The sequence below is a fragment of the Mastomys coucha genome, unplaced genomic scaffold, assembly GCF_008632895.1.
Source record: "Mastomys coucha isolate ucsf_1 unplaced genomic scaffold, UCSF_Mcou_1 pScaffold23, whole genome shotgun sequence".
Lineage (NCBI taxonomy): Eukaryota > Metazoa > Chordata > Mammalia > Rodentia > Muridae > Mastomys > Mastomys coucha.
Genome location: NW_022196906.1, coordinates 38,186,162 through 38,210,704, shown reverse-complemented (window position 1 = coordinate 38,210,704; position 24,543 = coordinate 38,186,162). Strand labels below are relative to the sequence as shown.

The 24,543-nt window shown below is 44.6% G+C and overlaps 2 protein-coding genes across 13 annotated transcripts in view; one reads left to right on the top strand and one right to left on the bottom strand.

The window, feature by feature from the left end:
- Positions 1 to 11,927, bottom strand: part of Ccdc153 (coiled-coil domain containing 153) — a 14,065-nt gene extending 2,138 nt beyond the window's left edge. Inside the window, exons 1-6 of one of the 9 annotated variants that reach the window (XM_031345578.1) lie at positions 11,680 to 11,925; positions 5,936 to 5,994; positions 4,039 to 4,117; positions 3,413 to 3,478; positions 1,845 to 1,964; positions 1,317 to 1,409 (exon numbers count right to left, since the gene is read on the bottom strand). In XM_031345578.1, the coding sequence (XP_031201438.1) occupies positions 1,317 to 1,409; positions 1,845 to 1,964; positions 3,413 to 3,478; positions 4,039 to 4,108 (349 nt within the window). In that variant the 5' untranslated portion in view covers positions 4,109 to 4,117; positions 5,936 to 5,994; positions 11,680 to 11,925. Of the gene's footprint in view, positions 1 to 1,316; positions 1,410 to 1,844; positions 1,965 to 3,412; positions 3,479 to 4,038; positions 4,118 to 4,312; positions 4,349 to 5,935; positions 5,995 to 7,871; positions 7,996 to 11,679 lie in introns of those variants that run through there. The other 8 variants (XM_031345579.1, XM_031345574.1, XM_031345576.1 and 5 more) reach the window with 8 other exon arrangements.
- Positions 11,901 to 24,543, top strand: part of Cbl (Cbl proto-oncogene) — an 87,314-nt gene continuing 74,671 nt past the window's right edge. Inside the window, exon 1 of one of the 4 annotated variants that reach the window (XM_031345569.1) lies at positions 11,901 to 12,296. In XM_031345569.1, coding sequence (XP_031201429.1) covers positions 12,105 to 12,296 — 192 coding nt within the window. In that variant the 5' untranslated portion in view covers positions 11,901 to 12,104. Of the gene's footprint in view, positions 12,297 to 12,393; positions 12,614 to 24,543 lie in introns of those variants that run through there. The other 3 variants (XM_031345570.1, XM_031345568.1, XM_031345571.1) reach the window with 3 other exon arrangements.

The following is a 24,543-nucleotide window of genomic DNA, read 5'->3' as shown; positions in this document are numbered from 1 at the left end:
AAAAAAAAAAAAAAAAAAAGAAAGAAAAAGAAGGGGCTCAATAAATGTTGACTTTTAATTTGAAAGAAGGCCAAGGCCAGAGATGGAGTCCCTGGCCTGTATAAAGTAGCTCATGAATATTTATAATCAAACCAAAGATATTTTAGGATAAGAAAACTTTGAAATAGGATGTGATGGTTCACACCTAAAATCCAACAACTCCAGTGAGGCTGGAGGATCACTGTGAGTTCAAGGCCACCTTGGGCTTTTTAGGAACAAAAAAGATTTGGGAGAGGGGTATGTGTGTGTGTGGGGTGCGGCTGGAGCAGTGACTCAGCAGCTAAGAGCACTGGCTGCTGCTCTTTCCCAGGACTCCCCGGATTTCACTCATACCACCCACATGGTAGCTCCGAACCATCCATAACTCCAGCTCCATGGATCTGATGCCATCTTCTGACCTCTGTTTTCTTATCTGGTTGGTTTATTCATTGATTTAGCAAGTAGAAATTTAAGGCTTTCTACCAGGTATTTGGCTTTGAGGATACTGAAGTAAATTAAGTCTAATATTCTCTGTAGTTTGGTTGTAAAAGTTGGCTAGAATAATAAGGAATATGTTTTGCTTAGGACAGACAAGGTAGTGAAGGGGTTAACTGCTAGACTTGGGGAGATTAATGGGAGAAATGGAGTGGCACTTACCTTCTCTTTACCTCTGTCTTAGAGGCTTTTTTTTGAACTTTCTTCTTTTTTAGATTTATTTATTTTGTTATTTTATGTGTATGAGTGCTTTGCTTAGATCCCTCTGGCTGGAGTTACAGGATGGTTGTGAACTACACCACCACGTGGGTGCTGGGAATTGATTTCTGGTTCTTTGTAAGAACAAGAGCTGTTAACTGTTTTTATTTGTTTGTTTTTTTGTTTTGTTTTTTTCGAGACAGGGTTTCTCTGTGTAGCCTTAGCTGTCCTGGAACCCACTCTGTAGACCAGGCTGGCGTCGAACTCAGAAATCCGCCTGCCTCTGCCTCCCAAGTGCTGGGATTAAAGACGTGCACTAGCACGCCTGGCTTGCTTTTTTTTTTTTTTTTTTTTTTTTTTTTTTTTTTGGTTAAGAGCTGTTAACTGCTGAGCCAACTCTCAGAGAAACCAACTCCAGCTCTGACAGAGAGGTTTGTGGCACTGAACTCTTTGTTCAGAGGAGAGCTAGGGTGACAGTGACCCTAGTTAAAACTCAGCCAACAGACTATAGACATCTTAAGGAGAGCCTTCTAAGTCCACTCATCCATGTTGGGCCTTGCTACTGAACCTGGGAAAGAAGGGGCAAGGATGGGGTGGGGAGCTACCTAGCTGCTCCCTTAGACCTCTCACTTCCTCCTCCAGCAGCTTGCTTCTGGTCCCCAGCTCCTCTTGCAGGGCTCGACGCTGGCGGCTCATCTCTGAGGTAGGAGCAATAGGCAGCAGGATGGAGACATAAAGAAAGGAAATAAAGTTACACGTGGGGAAAGTCTCGGTGGAGAAACAAAACTAAGAAACTTGGGAGACCTTGAAAATATGGGGGGTAGGAAAGAAGAGCCTCTTCTCCATATCTGTTTAGGTGAGATTCTGGCCTTTCCTCCTACTTACTCCCAAAGATGAAAAAGATAAGGACTGTCACTACATTTTGTGTCATGCAAACACCCAGCATGGAGCATTAGACACTCTAGAATGTGGTAATCCACATTCATACAAGGGATCTATCTTTGGTTCTCAGGACCCTGCCTATATGCAGGGAAGGTAGAGACTAGGTATGGCAGTTGGAATCTCTCTTCATTTCCCTTCCTCGAATTCCCGGACCCTCCTGATTGTCCTCCTGCCCACCTGATCAAACATACCCACATATACGGCCTTCCCTTCCCTTTGGGTTCTTTCCAGTTCAGCTTCCAGCCCTTGTAACCTCTGCTTCAGCCTGTCTTCGGAAGCCTTGGCTCGGTGAGCCTCTTCCTTCTGTAGAGCTGTGAATAGCCACAGAGCCATGCTCAGGCCTGGCTGAGGATCCCATAGAATCAATCACCATAGCCTTGAACTATGCTTCTCTTCGGGAATTTGGCAGTGTTAACCTCTTATTCAGTGTCTCTCCCCCAACCCCCTTGAAACCCATAAAGTTTTCATTCCTCCAGAGTCAATAGTCTTCTCCATGTCTGGCTACTAAAAACCAGTGGCTTCCCCGAGCTGCAGGTTAGCTTCATGGTAGATTACTAACCTATCATGAACGGGCTTATGATTGCCTTCCCAGAGTCAGGGGGAGAACAGCTTCTTCATCAATATTCACTGCCTAGCCCTTCCTCACAATCTTTGCCAACAGAGAAATAGCCCTGGACATAGTTCAAACTTCCACTTCCCCAAGAACCCAGAAATGCCCCATGTGCCATGGCTGAATGGATAGTTCTGTCAACTTGACACAAGCTAGAGTTGTCAGAGAGGAGGGAGCCTCAACTGAGAAAATGCCTCAGGCTGAAGAGATGGGTCAGCCTTTAAGGGCACTGACTGCTCTTCCAGAGGTCCTGAGTTCAATTCCCAGCAATCACATAGTGGCATATAACCATCTGTCGTAGGGTGCCCTGAAGACAGGGACAGTGTACTTACATACATAAAATAAATAAAATAAATAAATAAATCTTTTTTTTTGTTTTGTTTTGTTTTTTTGAAACAGGGTTTCTCTGTGTAGTCCTGGCTGTCCTGGAACTCACTCTGTAGACCAGGCTGGCCTTGAACTCAGAAATTTGCCTGCCTTTGCCTCCCAAGTGCACCACCACTGCCTGGCCTCTTTTTTTTTCTTTCTTTTTTTTAAAGAAGATTAAAAAAAAAAGAAAAGAAAAAGAAAACGAAAGAGGGCTGGAGAGATGGTGGCTCAAGGGGTAAGAGCACAGACTGCTCTTCTGAAGGTCCTGAGTTCAAATCCCAGCAACCACATGGTGGCTCACAACCACTCCTAATGAGATCTGACACCCTCTTCTGGTATGTCTGAAGACAGTTACAGTATACTCATGTATAATAATAAATCTAAAAAAAAAAAAGAAAAAGAAAGAAAATGCCTCCCTAAGATCTGGCTATAGGTAAGCCTACAGGGCATTTTCTTAATTAGTGAGCCCAGCCCATTATGGGTGGTGCTACCCTTTGGCTGATGGTCCTGGGTTCTATAACAAAGCAGGCTGAGGAAGCCATGGGGAGCAAGACAATTAGCAGTACCACTCCATGGCTTCTGTATCAGTTCCTGTCTCCAGGCTTCTGTCCTATTTGGAGTTCTTCTCCTAACTTCAATAATAAACAGTGTTTTGGAAGCACAAGCCAGACAAAACATCTCCTCCCCAAGTTGCTTTGGTCGTGGTGTTTCGTCACAGCAGTGATACCCCTGACTAGGACCTGCCATTGCTGCTGTCTCCTGAGGCTCCGCACTCCTTACCTAATCGGTCCTGAAGCAGCTCTTTCTCTAGCAGCACCAGCCTGTGCTTGGCCTCAGCCTCCACACCTGTTGTGGCAAGACCACAGAGTTTCAGGCCATCTAGCCCCTACCCCGTCTTCCTCCTACACTTCTTGCAGGATGGAGGAAGATCACTGGGTGAGGGACACCCAATGGCAAAATCTGACCAATTCACAGCTGAGTCGTCACCGCCTTGTACTTGGTGGGTGCTCAAAAAGAAGGGTGAAAAATAGGAAGAAGGCAAAGGGCTAGATGGAGCTCCAGGGGGAGAGAGGCATTCTCCGGTTCCCCAGCTTGGCTGAATCTGGACTCAAGGCTCTGAAGAGGAGGGCAAGAAAGCTTCATTTTAGCCAACTGTGGTGGCAATGCCTAGTGCTAGGCATTGTGAGCACCGGGCAATCCCAGCACTAGAAAGACTAGGAGGATACGTTTGAGGCTTGCCTGGGTTCCATAGTGACCCTGTGTCTTAAGAACAAAAGACAAAACCAAAACAAACCCACTCCATCTTCTTGCCCAGGGGGCTGGAGGACCTCTGGGTGGACTGGGGACATGGACACACAGGGGCATGGACCTTCATTGCCCCTTCACACAGGGGCATTGTAACTCACCAGGACTTGAGTTCTTTTTCTTCTTCCGTGCCCCGGCTTTTCTTCCCTTTCCTTTGGTTTTAGGTGGCATCTTGCTGTCCTGACGAAGGGAAGACCTTCTTTGTAGGTTAGCATACAGACATGCTTTCCTGATCCTTAGACTGAGTTGGGAGTTTCTGGAGTCTCTGGGACCCTTAGGGTGGGCTGGGATCAGCAGTCAGCCTCTTAGAGAAACTTCTGGACCTGGTCCCTCCCTTCTCTCTCCAACATGTGTATTCTCCCCCTTCTTACCTACCTGCAAGACTTTTGCGTGTGTGTGTGTGTGTGTGTGTGTGTGTGTGTGTGTGTGTGTGTGTGTGTGTATGGTGTCTTCCTGGGGAGTGACACGCCACAGGGGAGGGTAAAGAGAGACCCAAGCAGATTGAGCCTAGGGAGGAGCCTGGGTCCTGGGAGCCAATCCAGGGTGTAAAACTTCCTCAAGAGGTGGGACCAAGAACTGGGCTGGGACGTTGGGTTTCTGGAGACTGCACGTTGTCTAGGCAACTGGGAAACTCAGGCAGGTGGGTGAGCTAAATCAGCTCACACGAAGGGAAGCTTCTCTTTTTACCTCCATATCCTAGCCCTAAAGAGGCGGCTTTGGAACTGAATAGTTATTATTCATGTCTGCACAGGCACTGCCTGTGGTCTGGAGACTCTCCAGGCTAGGAATGTAGAAATGTACAGTCTGGGAGAACAGTGTTTTACAGACATAGAGGAAAGGCAGGGATAGTAGCCATCGCAGCTACTTTATATCCAGAGGTCTTGTGAACACAATGATGTTATTTACGTTAAAACGGAAGGTTGGTTTCAAAAAGGCTACTATGGTGTGTGAGGGAAAAGGTTGGTTTCAAAAAGGCTACTATGGTGTGTGAGGGAAATGTGTTCTGACACAGATAGTTGAAAATTTTCCACTTAAGAGGAGAGGTGGAGCCATGGACTTCAGGATGCTGACTCACAGAGAGAAGCACAAATTAGGCAGAATCATGAATTCAGCTACTTAATTTTGCTCAGCTTGAATTTATTGGTATGTAAGTTTTGTAGCTCCTGAAATCCCCAGACTTCAGTGATGTGTTTACAGGACTTTTTTTTTTTTTCCCTCTCCAGTCAGTCTTGCTTTTTTCTCCCCCTATTTCTTTATAAGGTTTAATCTGCAGACAGGTGTTTAGCAGCCCCCAGGCACCTTGCAGTATAAAGTTGGTCAGGGCTCCCTCTAGTGGACTTGCTTGACCTGCATCTCGTAAATTTTGCAGTTTAGTAATTTCTTCGGCAATATTGGGGTAGATAGCCTTTACGGGGTGCTTTTTAGTATCGTATGTATAATTAAATTTTGATTGTTGGCAGAGAGCATGATGGGTAGCTTGCTATTGCCCTCCCTCCAGCTGGGAGAGATCCATCTGGACCGGTGCCTTCTCTGGGCACCATAATGTCATCATACATAGAATTTAAACAAGCCTTCCTCCCTGTGGATTATGGAACCAACAGATCCTTTGTAGGCATGTCTCTCTATTCTAGTTGTGGGCTCTTGCCCCCTTTTGCCTCAAGAGTCGAAAGCTAAAAAAAACCTTTTCCTCCGGTCTCGTGTTGATGTTAAATGGCTTGGTATCGGGTTGCCTCTGGTTATTTAAACTGAGTTTTCCAGTAAATAGACACACACCTCTCTTGATACAGCTACCTGGCGTCCGTGTCCTTGCTTTCTCTCTTACCCGCTTGTGTTTTCAGGTATTCAATTATTCTCCGTCCGAGAGGACCCAACAGTAGTGAGGGTCCGCCAGCAGGCCGGACTTACTACACTAGTCCCTGAAAATGTTGGTCAGCTGCATATTATCAGAAGCAAATCTGCCGAGACAGACACAAGATGTGGGACTATAAAATCTCTCACCTGAACAGAGCAAGCAGAAGGTCAATGCCTGTTTACTTAACTCCATCATACTTTAGATACTGTAGAAAAGAATTTAATTTTTAAAAAGTATTTATTTATTTATTTATTTATTATATGTAATTACACTGTAGCTGTCTTCAGACACACCAGAAGAGGGCATCAGATCTCATTACGGATGGTTGTGAGCCACCATGTGGTTGCTGGGATTTGAACTCAGGACCTTTGGAAGGGCAGTCAGTGCTCTTAACTGCTGAGCCATCTCTCCAGCCCTTAATTTTAATCTTTAATTATGTTCTATATGTGTGGGTTTGTGAGCACAGTGTTGGTGGAGGGAGGGCTACAGAGAGCATGGGAGCCCCTCGGAGTTGGAGTTAAGGGTAGTTGTGAGCGGCCCATCAGTGTGGTGCTGGGAAGCATGAAGCATACTGGAGTCCTCTGGATGGGCAGTACTCACTTTTAACTGCTGAGCCACATTTCTTTTTTCTTTTTTTTTTTTTTTTGAGACAGGATTTCTCTGTGTAGCCCTGGCTGTCCTGGAACTCACTCTGTAGACCAGGCTGGCCTCAAACTCAGAAATCCACCCTCCTCTGCCTCCCAAGTGCTGGGATTAAAGGCATGCACCACCACTGCCCAGCACTCTGGACATTTTTTAGAGCAAAGAGTCCTACTTGTCTTTGTGACGTTTACAGCCCCTGTAACGTAGGGCTAGTGGTCCTGTGCACAGGTCCTGGATGTGGAGAAATCTCATTTTTCACCATGTTTTCATTTATTTTCCCTTCAGAATCTCCAGTCCCTTCCCTAGAATGCTGTGGGAGTTCCTGCCCTTTCCTTCCCACGGACTTCTTTCCCTGAATTGCTGTCATTCACGATGGTGCTTGGGAGGACACACTGAGGATGACACAACACAAGCAATACCTCATGTTTTAGGAGACTATTTTATAAATGTGTTCAGTCACCTCTCAGGTGCAGGATCAGGATGTGGTTTGAGGTCAAGGTGAAGGAGAGTAAAAAAAAAGGGGGCCGTGTGTCACGTGATGAACTGGTCCCAACGGAACCCAGAAGAGGGATGGTGCTGTGTTCAGCAATTCAGCCCCTCTTTAGAAAACAAACCAAATAAAAACTGTGAGAAAAAGGCCGACACTCCCTTCTCTTTTGATTGACTTCAGTTTAGAAACAATGATAGGAAAGATCACTTCAGCAGACCTTGCTTTCTCTGTTAAATTCTTTTGGGAGGAGTGCAGCTGGAGAGATTGGTCAATAGTTAAGGGTATGTGCTGCACTTGGAGAAGACCAATTCAAGTGCACACACACATTCAGACTGTTAAAATTAAATCTTAAAAATCTGTATTCCATTTAGTGTGTGTTCATGCATAGACCCAAGTATAGGGCACATTACAGGTCAGAGGACAACTTAAGGGAGTTGGTTCTCGCCTTCATGCATGAGGATCTTGGGGATTGAACCCAGGTCATTGAGTCTGGCAGCACGCACCTTTACCAACTAGGCCGTCTTGTTGGCTCCCTGTCCTCCTTTGAATAAGATCTATCCAGGAGGGCTTCTGTTTGCTTGTCTTTTGAGAAAGGGTCTTACTGTGTAGGTCTGACTGACCTGGAACTCATAGATCGGGACCTCTAGCTGTTTCTTTAGGGCTGGAATTAAAGGTGTGTACCACATCCTGATCTAGACAAGAGTACTGAGGAGATGTATAGGAGGGACAATCATTCACTTTTATTCAAATCTGAGATTGATTATTCATAGATTAAAAGAAATGTGGCTTGCTCAAAGACACCAGTGACTTTGGCCTACAGCGCTAGTTCTTAACCTTGCTAATGCTGTGGCTCTTTAACACAGTTCCTCATGACCCCCAACCATAAAATTACTTTTATTGTTGCTTTATAACTGTAACTTTGCTATTGTTATGAATTATAATATAAACACCTGTGTTTTCCAATGGCTTAGGTGGTCCCTGTGGACCGCTTAGGTGACCACAGGCTGAGATGCACTGGCCTACAGGAACTGTGAGCAGAGTGACATAGTTGTACAGTCCCAGCCGGTTGAAAGGCTCTGGTAGGAGGATGCTTTGAACCAGATATTTAATGTCAGCATGGGAAACACACTGAGACCTGTCTCCAAAAGAAAAAAAGAGGGGGAAGAAAGGAAAAAGGAAAACAGCAGTTGCTTAGGACGATGGATGATAAACATTTTTCTGGCTGTAGGTGTCTCTGACTGTACAGAAAGAATTATCATTAACTTACATGGGAGAAAGTCTGTTTCAATGTGGCCCATGCATCTTGCTTTTTAACTTTTGCAAGACTGGCATGGGTTCAGCAAAGAAGTGTGAGGCACTAAGCCCTGGCCCTAGCCTGAGGCTTTTGCTATCATTATGTCTGCAAAGGGTCCAGTCTTCTGGAAGAAAATAGGAGGGCAGCAAAGGCTACCGTAATCCAGGGCCAGGGAGCTACCATCACAAAGTGGAGGGCCCGCCTATTGCTGATGCCTGGAAGGGTCAAGAAGGGCAATTGCTAAGCTTGGAGGGCTTGCTGAATGGGAGGGATTGGTCTGGTGAGGTTAGTGGAAGCAGGTGGTGTGTGTGTGTGTGTGTGTGTGTGTGTGTGTGTGTCCTCGGCAGGAAACACAGCTTTGCGAAGGCCTAGAGGTATGTGGCTTTCAGATTTCTGGAAATAGAAAACTGTGCGCACATTTTTAATCCCAACACTTGGGAGGCAGAGGCAGGTGGATATCTGAGTTTGAGGCCAGCCTGGTCTACAGAGTGAGTTCCACAACAGCCAGAGCTACACAGAGAAACCCTGTCTCGAAAAATAAAAATAAATAAATAAATAAATAAATAAATAAAAGAAAAAAAAAAAGAAAAAAGAAAACTGTGCACATCTTCTCTAGGCTAGATTCTGAGCTATTAAAAAAATAAATAAAACATAGTGTGGTTTTCAGTTCCTCTCTTTGCTTCCCTCTGGGGAAAAGACCTGCTGGGCCTTTGGCCACTTCTCTGATGGACAGACGGAAAGTTAGAGGTATGGAGAGGTCAGGGTGTGGGTACTGCTCTCTGCAGATATGGATGGCCCTGCTGACCCCTGCCTGGGGGATGGGACAGGCTTTCAGTGATTGGGTCACTGTCTTTTGTTCCTTGTGATAGCAGTTGTGCTTCTCGAAGGAAACTGACACAGGAGTCAATGCCTAAGCATCCTGATGGGCGTTCAAGTTTCTGCAAATCCTCTCGTGGCTAGGAGAGAAACGGCAGACTCCGGACGAGCCAGCAGTAAGGGTTCTGGGATAGAAATGACATTGGGATGAGATGCAACTCTTGGTGATACTGTGTATATAGTAAATTCTGATGAGCACTTAACAGTTACAGTTACCGTTTAAAGCAGAGTTTTGCTGAGATTTCAAAAACTGCCTCCTCCTAATGATTCAGTGCTGGTGCTCAGTAAAACCCTCAGTGTTTTCCTGTAGTAACCAAACCAAACCAATCAAAAAGAGAAAGAGGCAAGGCCTGCTGCAGCAGAAACAAAGTGTGTGCTACAGAATTCCGTGCTACGCATGCAGACTTTACTGCAGATAAAGCAAGATGGGCATCTTTCTTATTTTAATGTTTAACTTTGAGATGAGGTCTCTTTGGAGCCCTGGCTGTCCTGGAGCTCACTCTATAGACCAGGCTGGCCTCGAACTCAGAAATCCACCTGCCTCTGCCTCCTGAGGGCTAGGATTAAAGACTCGAACTTCCCCTCCCCGGAACTGATGTTTGAAGAATGATGTGGATCTTACAAGCACACTCCAGGCAGAGGGAACCCAGTCAGCGATGGTGAAGAAAAGCCTGCTGTTGTGCTGTGTGACTTGGTAAGTTATCCAGCATTGGACCTAGTATCCTGGAGTAGTATGCAAAACCAAGTAAGATTGTGACTATTAATTTTATTACAGATGCAAAAGTGGGGAGAGTTTAAAAGTTTGGATTGTGTGTTTCTGTCAGGCTACACTTTAGGAATGGTGACAGGATGCGTGACCGTGTCAGTGAGGAGGGTTTCAATAGTCCAGGAGAGTCAGAAGGAAGGCCTGCAACTAGGGAGGGGCACAGGCCTTACAAAGTTTTTTTTTTTTTTTTGTTTTTTCGAGACAGGGTTTCTCTCTGTAGCCCTGGCTGTCCTGGAACTCACTCTGTAGACCAGACTGGCCTTGAACTCAGAAATCCGTCTGCCTCTGCCTCTCAAGTGCTGGGATTAAAGGTGTGCACTCGGCCAGGCCTTACAAAGTTTTGATGATAATTTTAGAGTGCTGCCTAGATTTTTCTTTGGTAGATTCTTGTATTTTTTTTTCTAGGTAGAAAATGATAAAAGGCTGGGCATAGTGGTACATGCCTATGATCCCAGCACTCAGGAGACAGAGGCAGGAGCATCTTTGTGATTTTAAGGTCAGCCTGTTCTACATAAAGAGTTCCAGGACAGCCAGGACTACATAGAGAGAGAGAGAGACCCTGTTTCAAAACAACAACCCCCGAACACCACCAACAAAAACAAAAAAAAAATAAACCAATAAAAGGGCAGTCTATTGACATGAAATGATAAAGGTTCAAAAATGGCTTAGATAAAGATGGTTGATTTGGAACCCAAAGTTGTGGGACTGAATAGCTCTGGAATTCAGAGACAGTTTTCTTTCTTTCTTTTTTGACAGGGTTTCTCTTTTTAGCCCTGGCTGTCCTGGAACTCACTCTGTAGACCAGGCTGGCCTCGAACTCAGAGATCTGCCTGCCTCTGCCTCCCAAGTGCTGGGATTAAAGGCATGTGCCACCACTGCTTGGCGTGCACAGTTTTCTTTCTTCAAGTACTGCTCAACAACCTACCAGCCAAAGGCTTGGTGGCAGAACTGCATACTTAATGTCACCAAAGGGCTTTGGAGCTAAAAAAAAAAAAAATTAGCAAACCAAGACAGTACTTTATTCTTTGGAAAAGAAGTTCCTATTTTCAAAGTTCTTCTAATGAAGTCTGAAGATTAGGGAAGTGAAGGTGTTGCGGAGCTGAATTTCTGTTCCCTCTGTGCAAGCAGCTAGTGCTCACAGCATCTGTGGGCGGGGCTTCGTGCTGCCAGCGCTTTCCACTGAGCAGTAGAGCAATATCTTTAAAGTGCATAGTCTGTTCCCAGAAAAGGAATTACTCTTCAGAAAGAAAAAGATCAAAAGGAAGTTACTTGTTTTAAAAGGTCTGTTAGAAGTGCTTGAGACGCGAGTGTCCCTAACCTTAAACCTTTCTGGGACTTAATCAGTGTGCAAAAAGCTGCAGCACCTTTGCCGGTAATAAATACCAACAAGAGTTTTAATCCCAGCACTCGGGAGGTAGACTCATGTGAATCTCTGTAAAGCCACCCTAGTCTACACAGCCACCCTGGTCTAAGTTCCACGGAGGCCAGGGCTACATGGTGAAACAAGATGGTGGAGGAGGGATATAGCTCAAGGTGAAGGACTTGTCTAGGATGTGAGGTCGTAGGTTCAGTTCCAAACACCACAAAAATAAAAACATTTAGAGGTCGAGAACGAACTTTGGCTTTCTTTCTCCATCATTCCACAATATGAGACAGATAACTCGCTCAACATCCACATCCAGAAGGACTCTTTCCAACTCTACCGGTCTTAATCCCAGCACAGCCATGACTCACTCCCGGAGGCAAGAAGCCCAGGCCATAAAGAACATGGACGGCCAGGCTTCTTTTCTGCCTAGTGCGCAGGTTCTACCTTGGACCCCACCTCTTTCCTTCCATTTCTCGCTTTCTCCAGCAGAGGGCGCAGGCACTGAGTTCCCTTTGGGCTCCGCCCCGGGAGGCCTCGCCCCGTCCCCGAGGCTCGGGGCGGGAGCAGTGGGCTCGGAAACTTGGTGGAGGCTTTCCGGGAGGCGTTGCGCACGCGGGTGCTCGCGAGCTCGTGTGCGAGTTGGGGGGCTCGCGGCGGCGTTCCGCGCTTGCGGGCCTCCGGCGCGCGCCCCCGCGTGGCGCCGGCCGCGCTCGCTCGCTCGCTCGCTCTCGCGCCCGCGCAGGGGCGCGCCACAGGGCGGGCGCCTCCCTCTGCCTCCCTCAGCTGCGAGCGCCGGCGGTGGCTGCCGGAGAGGCCCCTCCTTCTCGCCCCGCTCCATTCCTCGCTCGCGGCCGAGCGGGCTCCCGACCCTCTGCCTGGCCATGGCCGGCAACGTGAAGAAGAGCTCGGGCGCCGGCGGCGGCGGCTCTGGGGGCTCGGGAGCGGGCGGCCTGATCGGGCTCATGAAGGACGCCTTCCAGCCGCACCACCACCACCACCACCACCTCAGCCCGCACCCTCCCTGCACGGTGGACAAGAAGATGGTGGAGAAGTGCTGGAAGCTCATGGACAAGGTGAGCGGCCTGCGAGCGGGCGGGCGCGCGCGGCGCCGGGTGGGCGTGGGCGGTGGGGGGAGAGGGAGGGCTGCCGTTGGCAGTTGCAAGCGTTGGGGTGTGGGGGAGCCAGACAAAGATGGGGTGGGGGCTGGGGGGAGGGCTGGTCACCGCGCCACCCGGGCGGAAGTGCGATGGGGGTGCGGAGCTTGGGGATGTGGGTCCCCGAGTGGGCCCCGGGAGGTGGGCCTGAGGGATGTGTGTGGGATCTGCCGGCTAGGAGTCGCCCTGGGTGAGGGACTTGGTGTCAGGAGGCGTCCGGGATGACTGCGGTCTGGGTGAGCTTATAGTTTTTTTCTCATTAAGATGTAGCACACAGATCAAAGAAAAAGAGGTGGGTTTAAATGGGGGCAGGGAAGGAACTTCCCTTCCCCGCTAAGGACGGCTTAAGTTTTTGTCTTGCTAAGGGTTGGATGTCATCCATTGCTGCTGCTGAGATAGGCACTGGTTAAACCACAAGTTCTGGTTAGAACCATTATCTTTCGAAAGGTAGCCTGACTGAGCGTGCTGACTTTTACAGCTTCTACAACTTCCTCCTCGCACTCGGTGCTTCTCGCTGGGCTGTAGTGTTTGATTTTTGTAACGGGCCTACCTGCTTATTATTTCAAGACCCCTTTGATAACCATTATAAAATCAGGGGCGGGGGTGGGGTTGCTTATGGTTAGCCCTTTTAAGTCTGTCATTCAGGAGAATCTTACTTCCTTACAGTTGTGCCTGCATAATGTAGTCTTGTAGTTGGCCCCAGTACTTAAAAGTGAACACACAATCTTGTCTTAACATTTTGTTGGAAGTCAGTGCTCAGTTTCCTTGACTCTTACCACAGTTACTAATTTTTCAACATTCCTACTGCAGATAAATGTGATTAGGAGGCCCGGCATGTAAGTGGATGGTGCTATTTCCTCCGGGGTAAATTTGGTTTTCTTTGGTTCCTCTCTGGGCCTAGGTTCCTCTTCTGTAAAGTTCTCTATGGGTTGTTTTGGACTAGAAACAGCCAGTAAAATTGTTATGAAGCACTTGGCCAGTGTAACTGCTATATAAATGCTTAATAAGTCCTGTGTGAGAATTAACACTCTTGCACTGCATACCAGTGGTTTCAGAGCCACTTTTCCAGGGCTGATTTTTCCCTACATTAAGTAATTTGAATTGTGGTGGCCCTCTTCCCTGGTCTCAATTGATATTGCAATTAATGGCATAAGTATGCTGATTATTTTGGTGTTGTGGAACTGACTTTATTGGAAATTACAAAACCGCCATAAAGATATGCTGATATTTTGTTTTTCTTTTTAAAGTATTTTATTACTTTGGATATTTTGTGTGCACATATGACTGTGTACCACATGCATACAGGGCCCTGGAGTCCATAAGATGTTGGATCCCCTGGAACTGGAGTTATGGATGATTGTGAGCCAGATGGGTGCTGGAAATTGAACCTGTGTTTTGTGCATGAACAAGTGCTCTTAACCACTGCACAATCTCTCCAGGCCCAGTATAACCAAGGCTGTCTGGAGATGCCAGGGAATGCAGCCATTGTGTGTGTTTGTTTGTTTTAGTTAGTCACTTTACATCCCTCACACCACTGCTCTTCTCCTGGTCACCCCTGCCCCCTTCTTTTCTGAGCAGGTAGGTGTTCCCCTGGGTATCCCCTGACTCTGGCACTTAAAGTCTCTGCAAGGCTATGTGCTTTCTCTCTCACTGAGGCCAGTCAAGGTGCTATGGAACCTGGGGAGGCAGGAACCCAGGTAGAGTGATGGGGACACCAACCCACCCACAAAACTTTTGACCCAACAATCAAAGTTTCTTTCTTCAACATTCAAAAAAGTTTCAACATTCAAGTTTGTTTCTCAGGCCATTCTGGAACTCACAGCAGTCCTGCCTCAGCCTGTCAAGTGCTGCCTAAATCCATGTGTTGACATCTTTAAAAAAATATTGAATGTCTTTACAGCTTGAAGATTGTAGGTTTACATTTTGGGAGATTAACTGTTGGGGACTCCTGGTAGAGAAAAATAGTTTTATTTCTAGTTAGTTTCCCATATAGGATGTGTGAGTGGGTTCATTGTACCAAAGTGATCCGATTAGTGACTTCCGTAAAATAATGAGTTTTAAAACTGTTTCTGCTAATGAAAGATAGATTATAGCTAGTCACATTGTACATGACAGTCCAGGTAAATACTCTCTTATTTGGTCTATGCTCTTATCACTTGAGAGTATTGGAATTTGAGTCCAATACTCAATATTCTAGGGATGTTCAATCACTTAGTCTCAGAGTTTCCATTGAAGCTGTTTGGATTTTGGTGGTTTCCAGGTCAGCAGGCTTCTAGTGTTACACTGTAGGGTAGGAAGGCAGAATGTTTTAGCCTTTAGAGCTTGTCTCTGAAGATGGCTTCAGCAGTGTGTCCTATCCCACTTCAGTAATCATGCTAACATGGAAGCTCAGTCCTTTCTCAACTCAGGCCTGCAGGTTTATACCACTTTTCAGACTTCCAGATTTTGTTAATACTTCCGGACTGTTACTTAATCCCCAGCACTTGCTAGGTTGCACGGACTCCTCTGCCCTTGCCGTTTGGGGTCTCTTTTTTACTTTATTTTTTAAGGTCTTAAAAATAAACGTTTTGTGTGTATGTGTGTGGACTTTTTATGCATTTGATAGCCCATGTGTGGCCTTCAAAGGACAGCTTGTGAGAGTCGGCTCACTACTTCCATCAAGCGGGTCCCAACCAAGTGTTAATGACTTACCAGTGTTATCTCCCCCAGTCTTTAAATGGGGTCATTATACCTTTCTGTTTTATATGTATGAGTGTTTCCCCTGTGTGTATTATGTGTATGCATCTCTTGTACTCCTGCTGTCTATGAGAGGACCAGAAGGAGGAGTCTGATTCCCCTAGAACTGGAGTAACAAGCTGCTGTGAACTTGCGTGCAGGTTCTGGGAACTGAATCTGTGTCTTCTGCTAAGAGCAGCCAGTGCTCTCAACTGCTGAGCTATCTCATCAGCTCCTCATTGCAGCTTTCTGACGTGTGGAATTCTGTAGTGAGTCCTGAGTCATCACTTCATACCTGTTTTGTTCTTGTGAAGGTTAGGTGGGTCTTATTCCAGCCTGCTGTTCACCTAGCTAGCCCTGGGGACTGCTGGTCTGCTCCTTCCCCCAGCTTTGGATGTCTGTAGCTCATCTAGGCTGTGAGCTTTGCTCAGCATTGCCCAGTTTGTTCAGCTATGTGAGACTTAAACTTGTTGGGAAAAAATGCTTGTGTTAGAACACCCCCTAAACAAAAATAGTCATGACCAATTTTTTCTTTTTGCTTATTAGCCCTCCTCCCTTGTTTTAACAGGCTATTGTAGTAAATACTTACAGAATTATTTCTCTGTATAGAAGTTGGCTAGTACTTCAAAGACTAGGCAGAGAAGAGAGGATGGAAAGAAGTTTCAAATGGCCTTAACATGTAAACTTTAAATCACCAAGATATTTAATTTAGAGAGATGTAAAATGCCATTGTAAAGTATCGATGGGGTTGGCAGACATTTCCTGTAAAGGGAAAGATAGTAAATATTTTGGTCTTGCTGGTTAACATGCTTAATCCCATATCATTTGTTGTCGTTTAGAGGTTTTAAAACTTAAAAACTTCCTGGCTTGAAGATTTTCTGGGGAAAATGCAGTCTTGCAGGCCATAATTTCTCCCTCTGAAGTGGTAGGATCTTAGGTATCACTGTAGCCCAGGCTGTCTTAGAACTGTTGTGTGGCCCAGGTTGGCCTTGCTTGGCCTGACAGCAGTCCTTCTACATTATAGGAACGCATCACCATACATAGCTTTCAGTTTTTGAGATTAAAAGAAGTATTTTCAAAAAAGGATGATTTGGGGGCAGTGAGATGGCTCAGCAGGTAAAGAAAAGGCCCTTGCTGCCTGCAGAGTTAGTCTGACAACCTTAGTTTGAGCCTCAGGATGCACAAAGTGGAAGGAGGCCCCGGTCCTGCACGTTGTCCTCTAAACACGGCACACATATGAGCACACATGTACACACACTAAATAATAAAAGTGAAGAAAGTGATTTCCTTTCCTTATGTCATCTTTCCTTGGCCCTACCTGCTCCCCACTCCCAAAAGAACATTGGGTAAATTAGTATATTTGGAAGAAAACACCTTTAGTATTTTTATTGGACTTGTTGCCCCTCCCTCCTCTCTCCCTTTACTCCTTCCATTTGATTTGCCTGCTGAGTTCCAGGCAGGTGCTAGGTGTTAGCTCCTGAGCTCCAGGAGATTGGGAATGATAAGTGACTCCTGAAGTGGTCTGTCCAGAGAGACTTGGTGTCTCTTAGGTTTAAACACAAGACATACTTGTTCTGAGTTTATCATAGGCTCTGAGGCTCTTGGGCGACTGTCCCTGCTGTTTCCTTTTTTAGATGCAGTCTCACTAACCTGGAACTCATATATATGCCTCATTTGCCAAGTGTTGGAATTCATTGCATACCACCACACCTGGCCCTTTGTTGTTGGTTTTCCTCTTGAACCCCACCATGGGTAGTTTTGTTTGTATACTAGATTGGCCTCCAATTTTCTGTGATTCTCCTGCCTTAGCTTCCTGACAGCCAGGGTTATAGCCATACATAGGCCACCATGCCAGACAACCTCTGAAGCTTGTAAACTCCACAGGGAAAGCAGCTGTAAGCTATGTAAGCTAATTGTCTGTTACACGGTTCAGTCAGGGATCTTTACAGCAGTAGGTACTGTGTAGGTTTTGCTAAATTAAGATACTTGTATGACCCAAAGGAATTAACTGAAAGGAAAAGGCCTGTGGGTGGCAATTAATCAGCTGATTTACTTACTTTGTTTTGTTGTGGAAGAGTTTATTTTAGCCACAATAAGTTTATTTCTTGTCATAACTTTTATTGGTATTATCCTTGTTTTACAGGTGAAAGTAGTTAGGGTCAGAGGTCAAATAATCTCCCGACTTCGAACCTACTTCCTAAGGCTTTATAAGTTCTTCTGCTTACTTACTTCTCGGGTATACAACAAATTCTCAATCACAAAAGCCTTACAGTGGTGCTGAAAGGGACATTTGTCAATCACAGCCCACATAGATGATGCTGGTCTCACAAGGTAGTCATGGACAACATACTTCACTCCATGGGACAGCACACTGCTGTCATATTGGTGCTGACAAAAACCCCCTGTGAGGCAGTTACACAGAATTACTACACTGCATACGGTAATGGCGACAAATGACTGTTCCTGGTTTATGTATCACACAACTAAACTATTCTCTATTATTTTAGTGTCTGTGTTCCTTCCAGTGAAGGTTAACAAACTGTATACAGTGTTAAGCTGGGAGCAGCCTTCTAGCTCCCGTATTTACAGCAGTTCTTACTTAAGAGTGAGCATTATGACTAGTTGTCATCTAGGTTTGTATAGGTACATGATAATGTGCAAACAGCAAAATAACCTGAAGATGCATTTCTAGGAGAATCAATGATTGTGTTTAGAGAGAGACCTGTGTAGGTTCTCAAGGATGATTCTCAACCTGGCCCTCATTTGTGTGGTGTGAAACTGTTGTTCTCAGTTGGTATGAAGGTAATGTTTAACTAGTACCATTCAATGAAATAAATGTTAGCTACTTCTCTCCAAGGCAGTCTTATCAGGTAGCTTTAGCTGGAATGGAACTCTGGAACTCTCTGTAGCTCAGGCTGGCCTTGAACTTTCAGCCCTCTTACTTGTGTTTCCCTAGTGCTAGGATTGCACTGGTAGCTATTTTTAAGTTAGAGTTAGTGGTTCTTCAAATTATGTGTATTGGTTACTTTGTGTGGTGAACATGGATGAGTATACACATTATTTTCCCATTATACTTAATTAATGTCTGTGTTGGCATTTACTATTCCCAGGCTAAGGGGAAGAGATGAGAAAGGGACTCTATGCTGCCAGACTGGTTTTGAAATCCAAGTGATCTTTTGCCTCAGACTACCATCTGCCCTCTCCAGGTATGATGGTAGCTGCATACAACCCCACCCAGCACTTTTTACCATTTTGACTTGACCTTTTTTCAAGACAAGGTTTCTCTGTGTAACACTGGCTGTCCTAGAACTTGATTTCTATACCAGGCCGGCCTTAAACTTAGAGGCCTTACTGTGTCTGCCTCCCGAGTTCTGGGATTAAAGGCACACATGGGCCATTCCCAGCATATCATTTGTACCTTTTATTTTTTACATTTTTGTTTGTTTGTTTGTTTTTGAGAGAGGCTTACATTTCGTAGCTCGGCTTGGCCTCCAACCTTCTTGATCCTCATGTCTTTGTCTTTCAACTGCTGGGGTTTTAGGTGTTTGCCACTATGCCTGGAAATTGTGCTCTTTTGTTGTTTTGTATGTTTGTTTAGGACTCCTCCAGAGGATGTGAAATTCTTCATTAACTTGGTATGTGTGAGATTTATGACTGGTACAAGTTTGAAAGGTTAGAAGTAGGATTAAAGGCCTGGAAGATGGCTTAGTGGTTAAGAGCACTGGCTGCTCTGCCACAGAACAGGGTGTGAGTCCCATCACACATGTCTTTAACTCCAGTTTCAGGGACTCTGATGTCCTTTTCTGGTCACCATGGCACTTGGCATATACTCTGTACACAGATGAAAATGCAGGCAAAACATTTGTACACACAAGATAAAAAAATTTTAAAATAGGATTAAATCAAGGCTAAACTTTTTGGTGGCTCTCACTATAGAAAATTTTGCTTTTATTTAATATGTGGTTAGTTGGTTGTGTACATATAATAAACTGATAAGTCATGGTCACATTGGTCCCTGAGTCTTTCCCCTTAGAATTCATGTTGTATTCAAACATAAACTGTGAAAAAATGATTTCCTTAGTGATTAACCTGGAACATTCAAAGAAAAGCAGATTGAGTTTTAGTTTGAAAACAGAGCCTAAATTTTAATCACAGTTTCTAAAGAAGTTGTTAATTCTGATGTCCATTAGGTTTGTTAGGAGGGGGATTGTAACAAGCAAGTCATTGTGAAGTGTTTTCTTGATTAGCACATTTTGTGCTGGAAGGAAATAGGTGGGAGTAGTCGCTAGGAGCATTGGAAAGCAGCCTCACACTGTCCCCCACAGTGTTCCTTCCCACAGAAGCTTCTAAAAGGGGGAAAGGGTTCTAATAATGACTTTGTGACATTCCCCTGGGGATGCAGGCAGTGCTGAGTGCAGTGGTGGCACTACCTACACATAGTGGTCAGAATCAACAGTGATGGGCTGGGGCTGTAGCTCCCTCAGGCAGTGATCTCACTCAGCATGCTCAAAGTCTTGGGGTCCACCAGGGATGGGGTGGTGGCGTAGGGGCAGGACATGACAGCACTGGTGACACAAGGACTCAGTAGTGACCCTCTCTCTTTTAGAATGGCTGGTGGGTAAGTGTTTAGATGAGTCTGATGCCAGAGGACCTTAACTTGATGCTCTTTTTCCTCCAGCCTTGGGCTGCATGGAAGGCAACTTTGAACAAGGCTAATTTTCTGGTGCTGCATTGAATAGGATGGGGTCTGAATTTCTGTAATTTCTTTGTTTTTGCTTTATTTTTAGAGACAGGACCTTGCTATATAGCCCAGGCTGGCCTCACACTTTGAGCAGTCCTCCTGCTTAGCCTCTCAAGAGTTATGGTTTTAGGCATTGAGGAACCATCCTCAGGACTACTTCCTTCTTTAGATCTGTTTTGAACAGCTGTGTGGATTTGTAGCACTTCTTTTGAGAAAAAGAAAAATACAATGATGAATCAATGTGAATAGAAGGAAATGTAGAAGGCCTTATTACTCTCATACTCCAAATGAATACCCTCTCTAGAAGTATCTAGAGTTCATTCCTTCACCCCATATCCTGTTTCCCACATGGCTGTAAGAAATTTGATGGAGAGCATCATCTTTGAGACATTTACTGCATTATTGACTTGTAACCTGTTAAAGTTTTTGCCATTTGGTCCCTTTTATTTTTCTCCTCTTCTGGTACTGGAGATGAAACCAAACGCTTTGAGAATACTGTGTAAATCCTGTCTAGCTGAATATTTACTCCAGACCATCAGTGACACCACAGAGGATCAGTAGTAATTAGCCATTTTATCTTGGAGCTGTTTATAATTTCACATCTTTTTATAACTCAAGAATCTCAAAATACTGTATCTAATAGCTTAATGTACTAAAAGTTTGTTTTACAAGTCTCTCAGTTTGTGACTGTGTGTGCATGTGCTTGTGTGTTTGCAAGACCAGCAGCTAGCCTAGGGGTCATTCATTCCTCAGACACTTTTCACATTTTTTTCCCCTTCTGGAACTGGCCATGTAGGCTAGGCTAGCTATCTTACACAATCCCAGATAGCCCCAGGTACTTGCCTATTTCTGCCTTCCCAGTGCTGAAATTACCCCTGCATTTCCTGTTTTTGTTGTTGGTTGATGTTTTTAATGTGGATTTTGGTGGGTTGAATTAGGTCTTCATGCTGGCGAGGTAAGCACTGTACCAATTGAGCTTTTTCTCTAGCTCCTTTCCTTTTTTGCAAATGGCTTTCAAACTGGTGGACTGGTGAACTAGTGATCCTCAAAGTTTAAACAGGCATTGAGAGGGCTTGTTAAGTGGGAGAATCTGGTAGGTCTTGGGTGGGGCCTGGGAGGGGAGGTTGTTAAAATAGGAGAATCTGGTAGGTCTTGGGTGGGGCCTGGGACTCTGCATTCCTGACCCTCATCCAGGAAACAGTCTAGTTGGTCTAAGAATCACACTGATGTAGCAAGACTCTCTATACCATAGTTGCTTTTATTTAGAAAAGTTTGAAAAAACATGGCAGTATGGTATCTTAAATTATGAAAGTAATGCATACTTTTTCTTTTTTAAACAAACAGTGGGGTCCTATCCCCCACTCCTCTGATACAGGGGATTTCTATGTAGTCCTGGCTGTCTTGAAACTCTCTTTGTAGACCAGGCTGGCCTCAAACTCAGAAATCTGCCTGCCTCTGCCTCCTAAGTGCTGGCATTAAAGGTGTACACCACCATGCCTGACAGAAACAGTGGGATTTTTATAGAATTTTTTTCTTTTTTCTCAAGTTTGTTACATTTCTGAGATTTTTCCATGTTTCCACATCCCTCGAAAGCTTTTAAAGGACTGTGTACAATTTTATGATATTGGTAAATTTGTTTAGTCTCTACTTCCTGAGTTGTGGGATTAAAGATGTGTACTACCACATCTGGCTATTTTTAGGTTTTAATATTAGAAACAGTTTTGTCTTGACATAGGGCTTCATATTTAGAGATACCCTTAAAATATTGACTCCTGATTCCACTTCCTAGGTCCTGGGATTAGAATTATAAGCTACCACTCTTGGCCTAGTTTCTAAGTATTTTTTTCTTTTTAACTTTAAATTTTTCTATGTGTTTGTGTGTCAGTATGAGTCCAAGCTTGTGTGTATTATATGTTTACACACACACACACATGTGCCTGTGTGCGCGCACTTACCTTTAATCCCAGGAAACAGAGGCAAGCGGATCTCTTGAGTTCAGAGTCAGTCTGGTGTACATAGTGAATTCTAGGACAGTCAGAGCTATGTAGAAAGACCCTGTGTCCAAAAAATAAAAGTGGGGCCTGGAGAGATAGCTTGGGGTTAAGCTCACTGGCTGCTCTTCCAGAGAACCTGGGTTCAATTCCCAGACACACCCACATGGTAGCTCACAACTATCTTTAATTCCTGTTCCAGGGGATCTGGCACCCTCATATAGACATACATCCAGTCAAAGCATCAATATATATAAAATAAAAAACAAATTATTAAAAAGTATGCACACATATTTCTATATGTACATATGTGTGTCAACACCTCTTTACAGTTATAGTTTTATCAAATGGAAACTCATGCCTAAGTGCTGAAGAGTTAAGATAGTTCAGTATGCACATTTAACAATCTGTGATATGTATAAGTATAGAAAGGGCTGAAGGGCCTCTCAGAGATCTTTAGCCAGACCACCACTTAATTCCTGAGGAGACAAGAGGATTGGGAATGGAACTTCTTTAGTGCCCTAATCTGAAGTTGCATTGTGATAGCATCCAAAAGTTTTGCTAACGTTGCTTAACCTCTCCTTTGTGTTAGCATTTGGCTTGAAAGTTACACTGATTAGTTCTGCATAGTTATGGTTTTCTCTTTAAAAACAGAGTATGGCTGGGCAGTGGTAATGCATGCCTTTAATCCCAGCACTTGGGAGGCAGAGGCAGGTGGATTTCTGAGTTAGAGGCCAGCCTGGTCTACAGAGTGAATTCTAGTACAGCCAGGGCTATACAGAGAAACCCTGTCTTGAAAAGAGTATGTATAAAAACTTAAAGTATGATTGAGCTTCAGAACACGTGGATTTATATTGAATGTATTTTTTTCAGAAGATGTGATAAATGAAAGTGATGAGCTTTAAGTGGTGCTGTATGGTAACATGCTGCTGGTAGCACTGGACAAAAACATATATATAGTTATGATTCAAGAGCCTGAATGGAGTTTTGGTAAATCAACATTGGAGGATAGTAGTTAGAAGAAAGGCTTTTTCCTTTGGGCCCTAAATTATTTAGCGTTAATAGATTTTTAATGAAAAGTATAGGTTGCAGATTTGTTTCTGGAAAACGGTCTTCAGTTTTGTGTGTGTGTGTGTTTTTAAGATTTATTTATTTTTATATGTAAATACACCGTAGCTGTCTTCAGACATACCAGAGGACATCATATCTGATTACAGATGGTTGTGAGCCACCATATGGTTGCTGGGAATTGAACTCAGGACCTTCGGAAGAGCAGTCAGTGCTCTTAACCGCTGAGCCATCTCTCCAGCCCTCTCAGTTTTGTGTTTTTTAAAAAGCTTCCCTATGTATTTCCACTTGTAAAACCGTTAGTCTTTGGTTCTGAGAGGGCAGGGTTGGCTTTTGAGACAGGTCCATACACACTGTAAGCCTCTTTCTGTCTCCCAGTGCTGGGGTTACAGGCTATGCTCCATCAGCCAAGCCTGAATTTTCTATCATTTGAAGTTTCTGTGGATTTTATTTTATTTTTTGTAAAAAACACTTATTTTTACTTACATGTATATATGTGTGTATGTGAGTACAGGTGACTCTGAGAGCCAGAGACATGGGATTCCCCTACAGTTGAAGTTACAGGTAGTTGTGTGCTAGGAACTGAACTCTGTCCTCTACCAGAACAGTAAGTAAGTGTTCCTTACCACAGAGCCACTTTCTAGCCCTTTCTTTTTGCTTTTGTATTTTTATTGAGACTGAGTCTCTTATAGTTGAGGTGGCCTTGAAATCTTCCTGCCTTTACCTTCCCAAGTGCAGGGATTACTGTCTGAGTGTGTGCTAGCCTTGACTAGCATAGCCACGCCTGGCTAGCATATTTTAAGAGACTTTAGAAATTCACCTAATGCTTACATTTACAGATAAAAATTGAAGTTAAAAAAGATGAGTGTCCATGTTAATGTATATGTACTTACTGTCTAAAGCCACCAGACTAGACCCTGGAACTCTGAGCTTTCCTATTGTGCCTCCTATACTTGTGAGCAAGATTGTTTCAAAACTGTAGTCAAGTTTTACATTCTGTTCTGTATATAGTTCCGCTTAAGAAACATTTGTTTATGTAGTATAGCAATTTGTTCCTTTAAAAAGTGTGCATGTGCATGTGTTTATGGGTGCATGCGGAGGTCAGAACAGCTTTTGGGAGCTTTGTTTGGCTTTTCTCCCTGTTGTGGCAGTCTCGTTTCTCCTGTGCTGTGAACTCTAGGCCAGCTGGTCTAGGAGCCTTGGGCAGTTCTCGTCTTAATTTCCCATCTTGCCGTTAAGACACTAGTATTACAGTGTGCAGCACTGGATCTAGCTTTCCATGTGAGCTCCAGGGATGGAACTTGGATTGTCACATTTGTGTGGCTAGCAGTTTTACCTGCTGAGCCATCTGGCTGGCCCCAAAAGTTTTATTAATTTTACAGAAAAACTTGTAAATAAAAAATGTCTTATTGAGAACTGAGGAGGTAGTTTAGTGGTGAAGTGCTTTGCTCACAAATGTGAGAACCAGAATCTGAGCCCACTATCCATAGAAGGAGCCAGCACTAATTCCAGTGCTGTGGTGGAGAGACAGGAGGAGCCCTGAAACTCACTGCCAGTCAGCCTAGCCTATTTGTTGAGTGAGACCCAGACCAGTAGGAGACTGTCTCAAAGAAGGATGACATCTGAGGCTGTCTTGGCCTCCACATGTGTA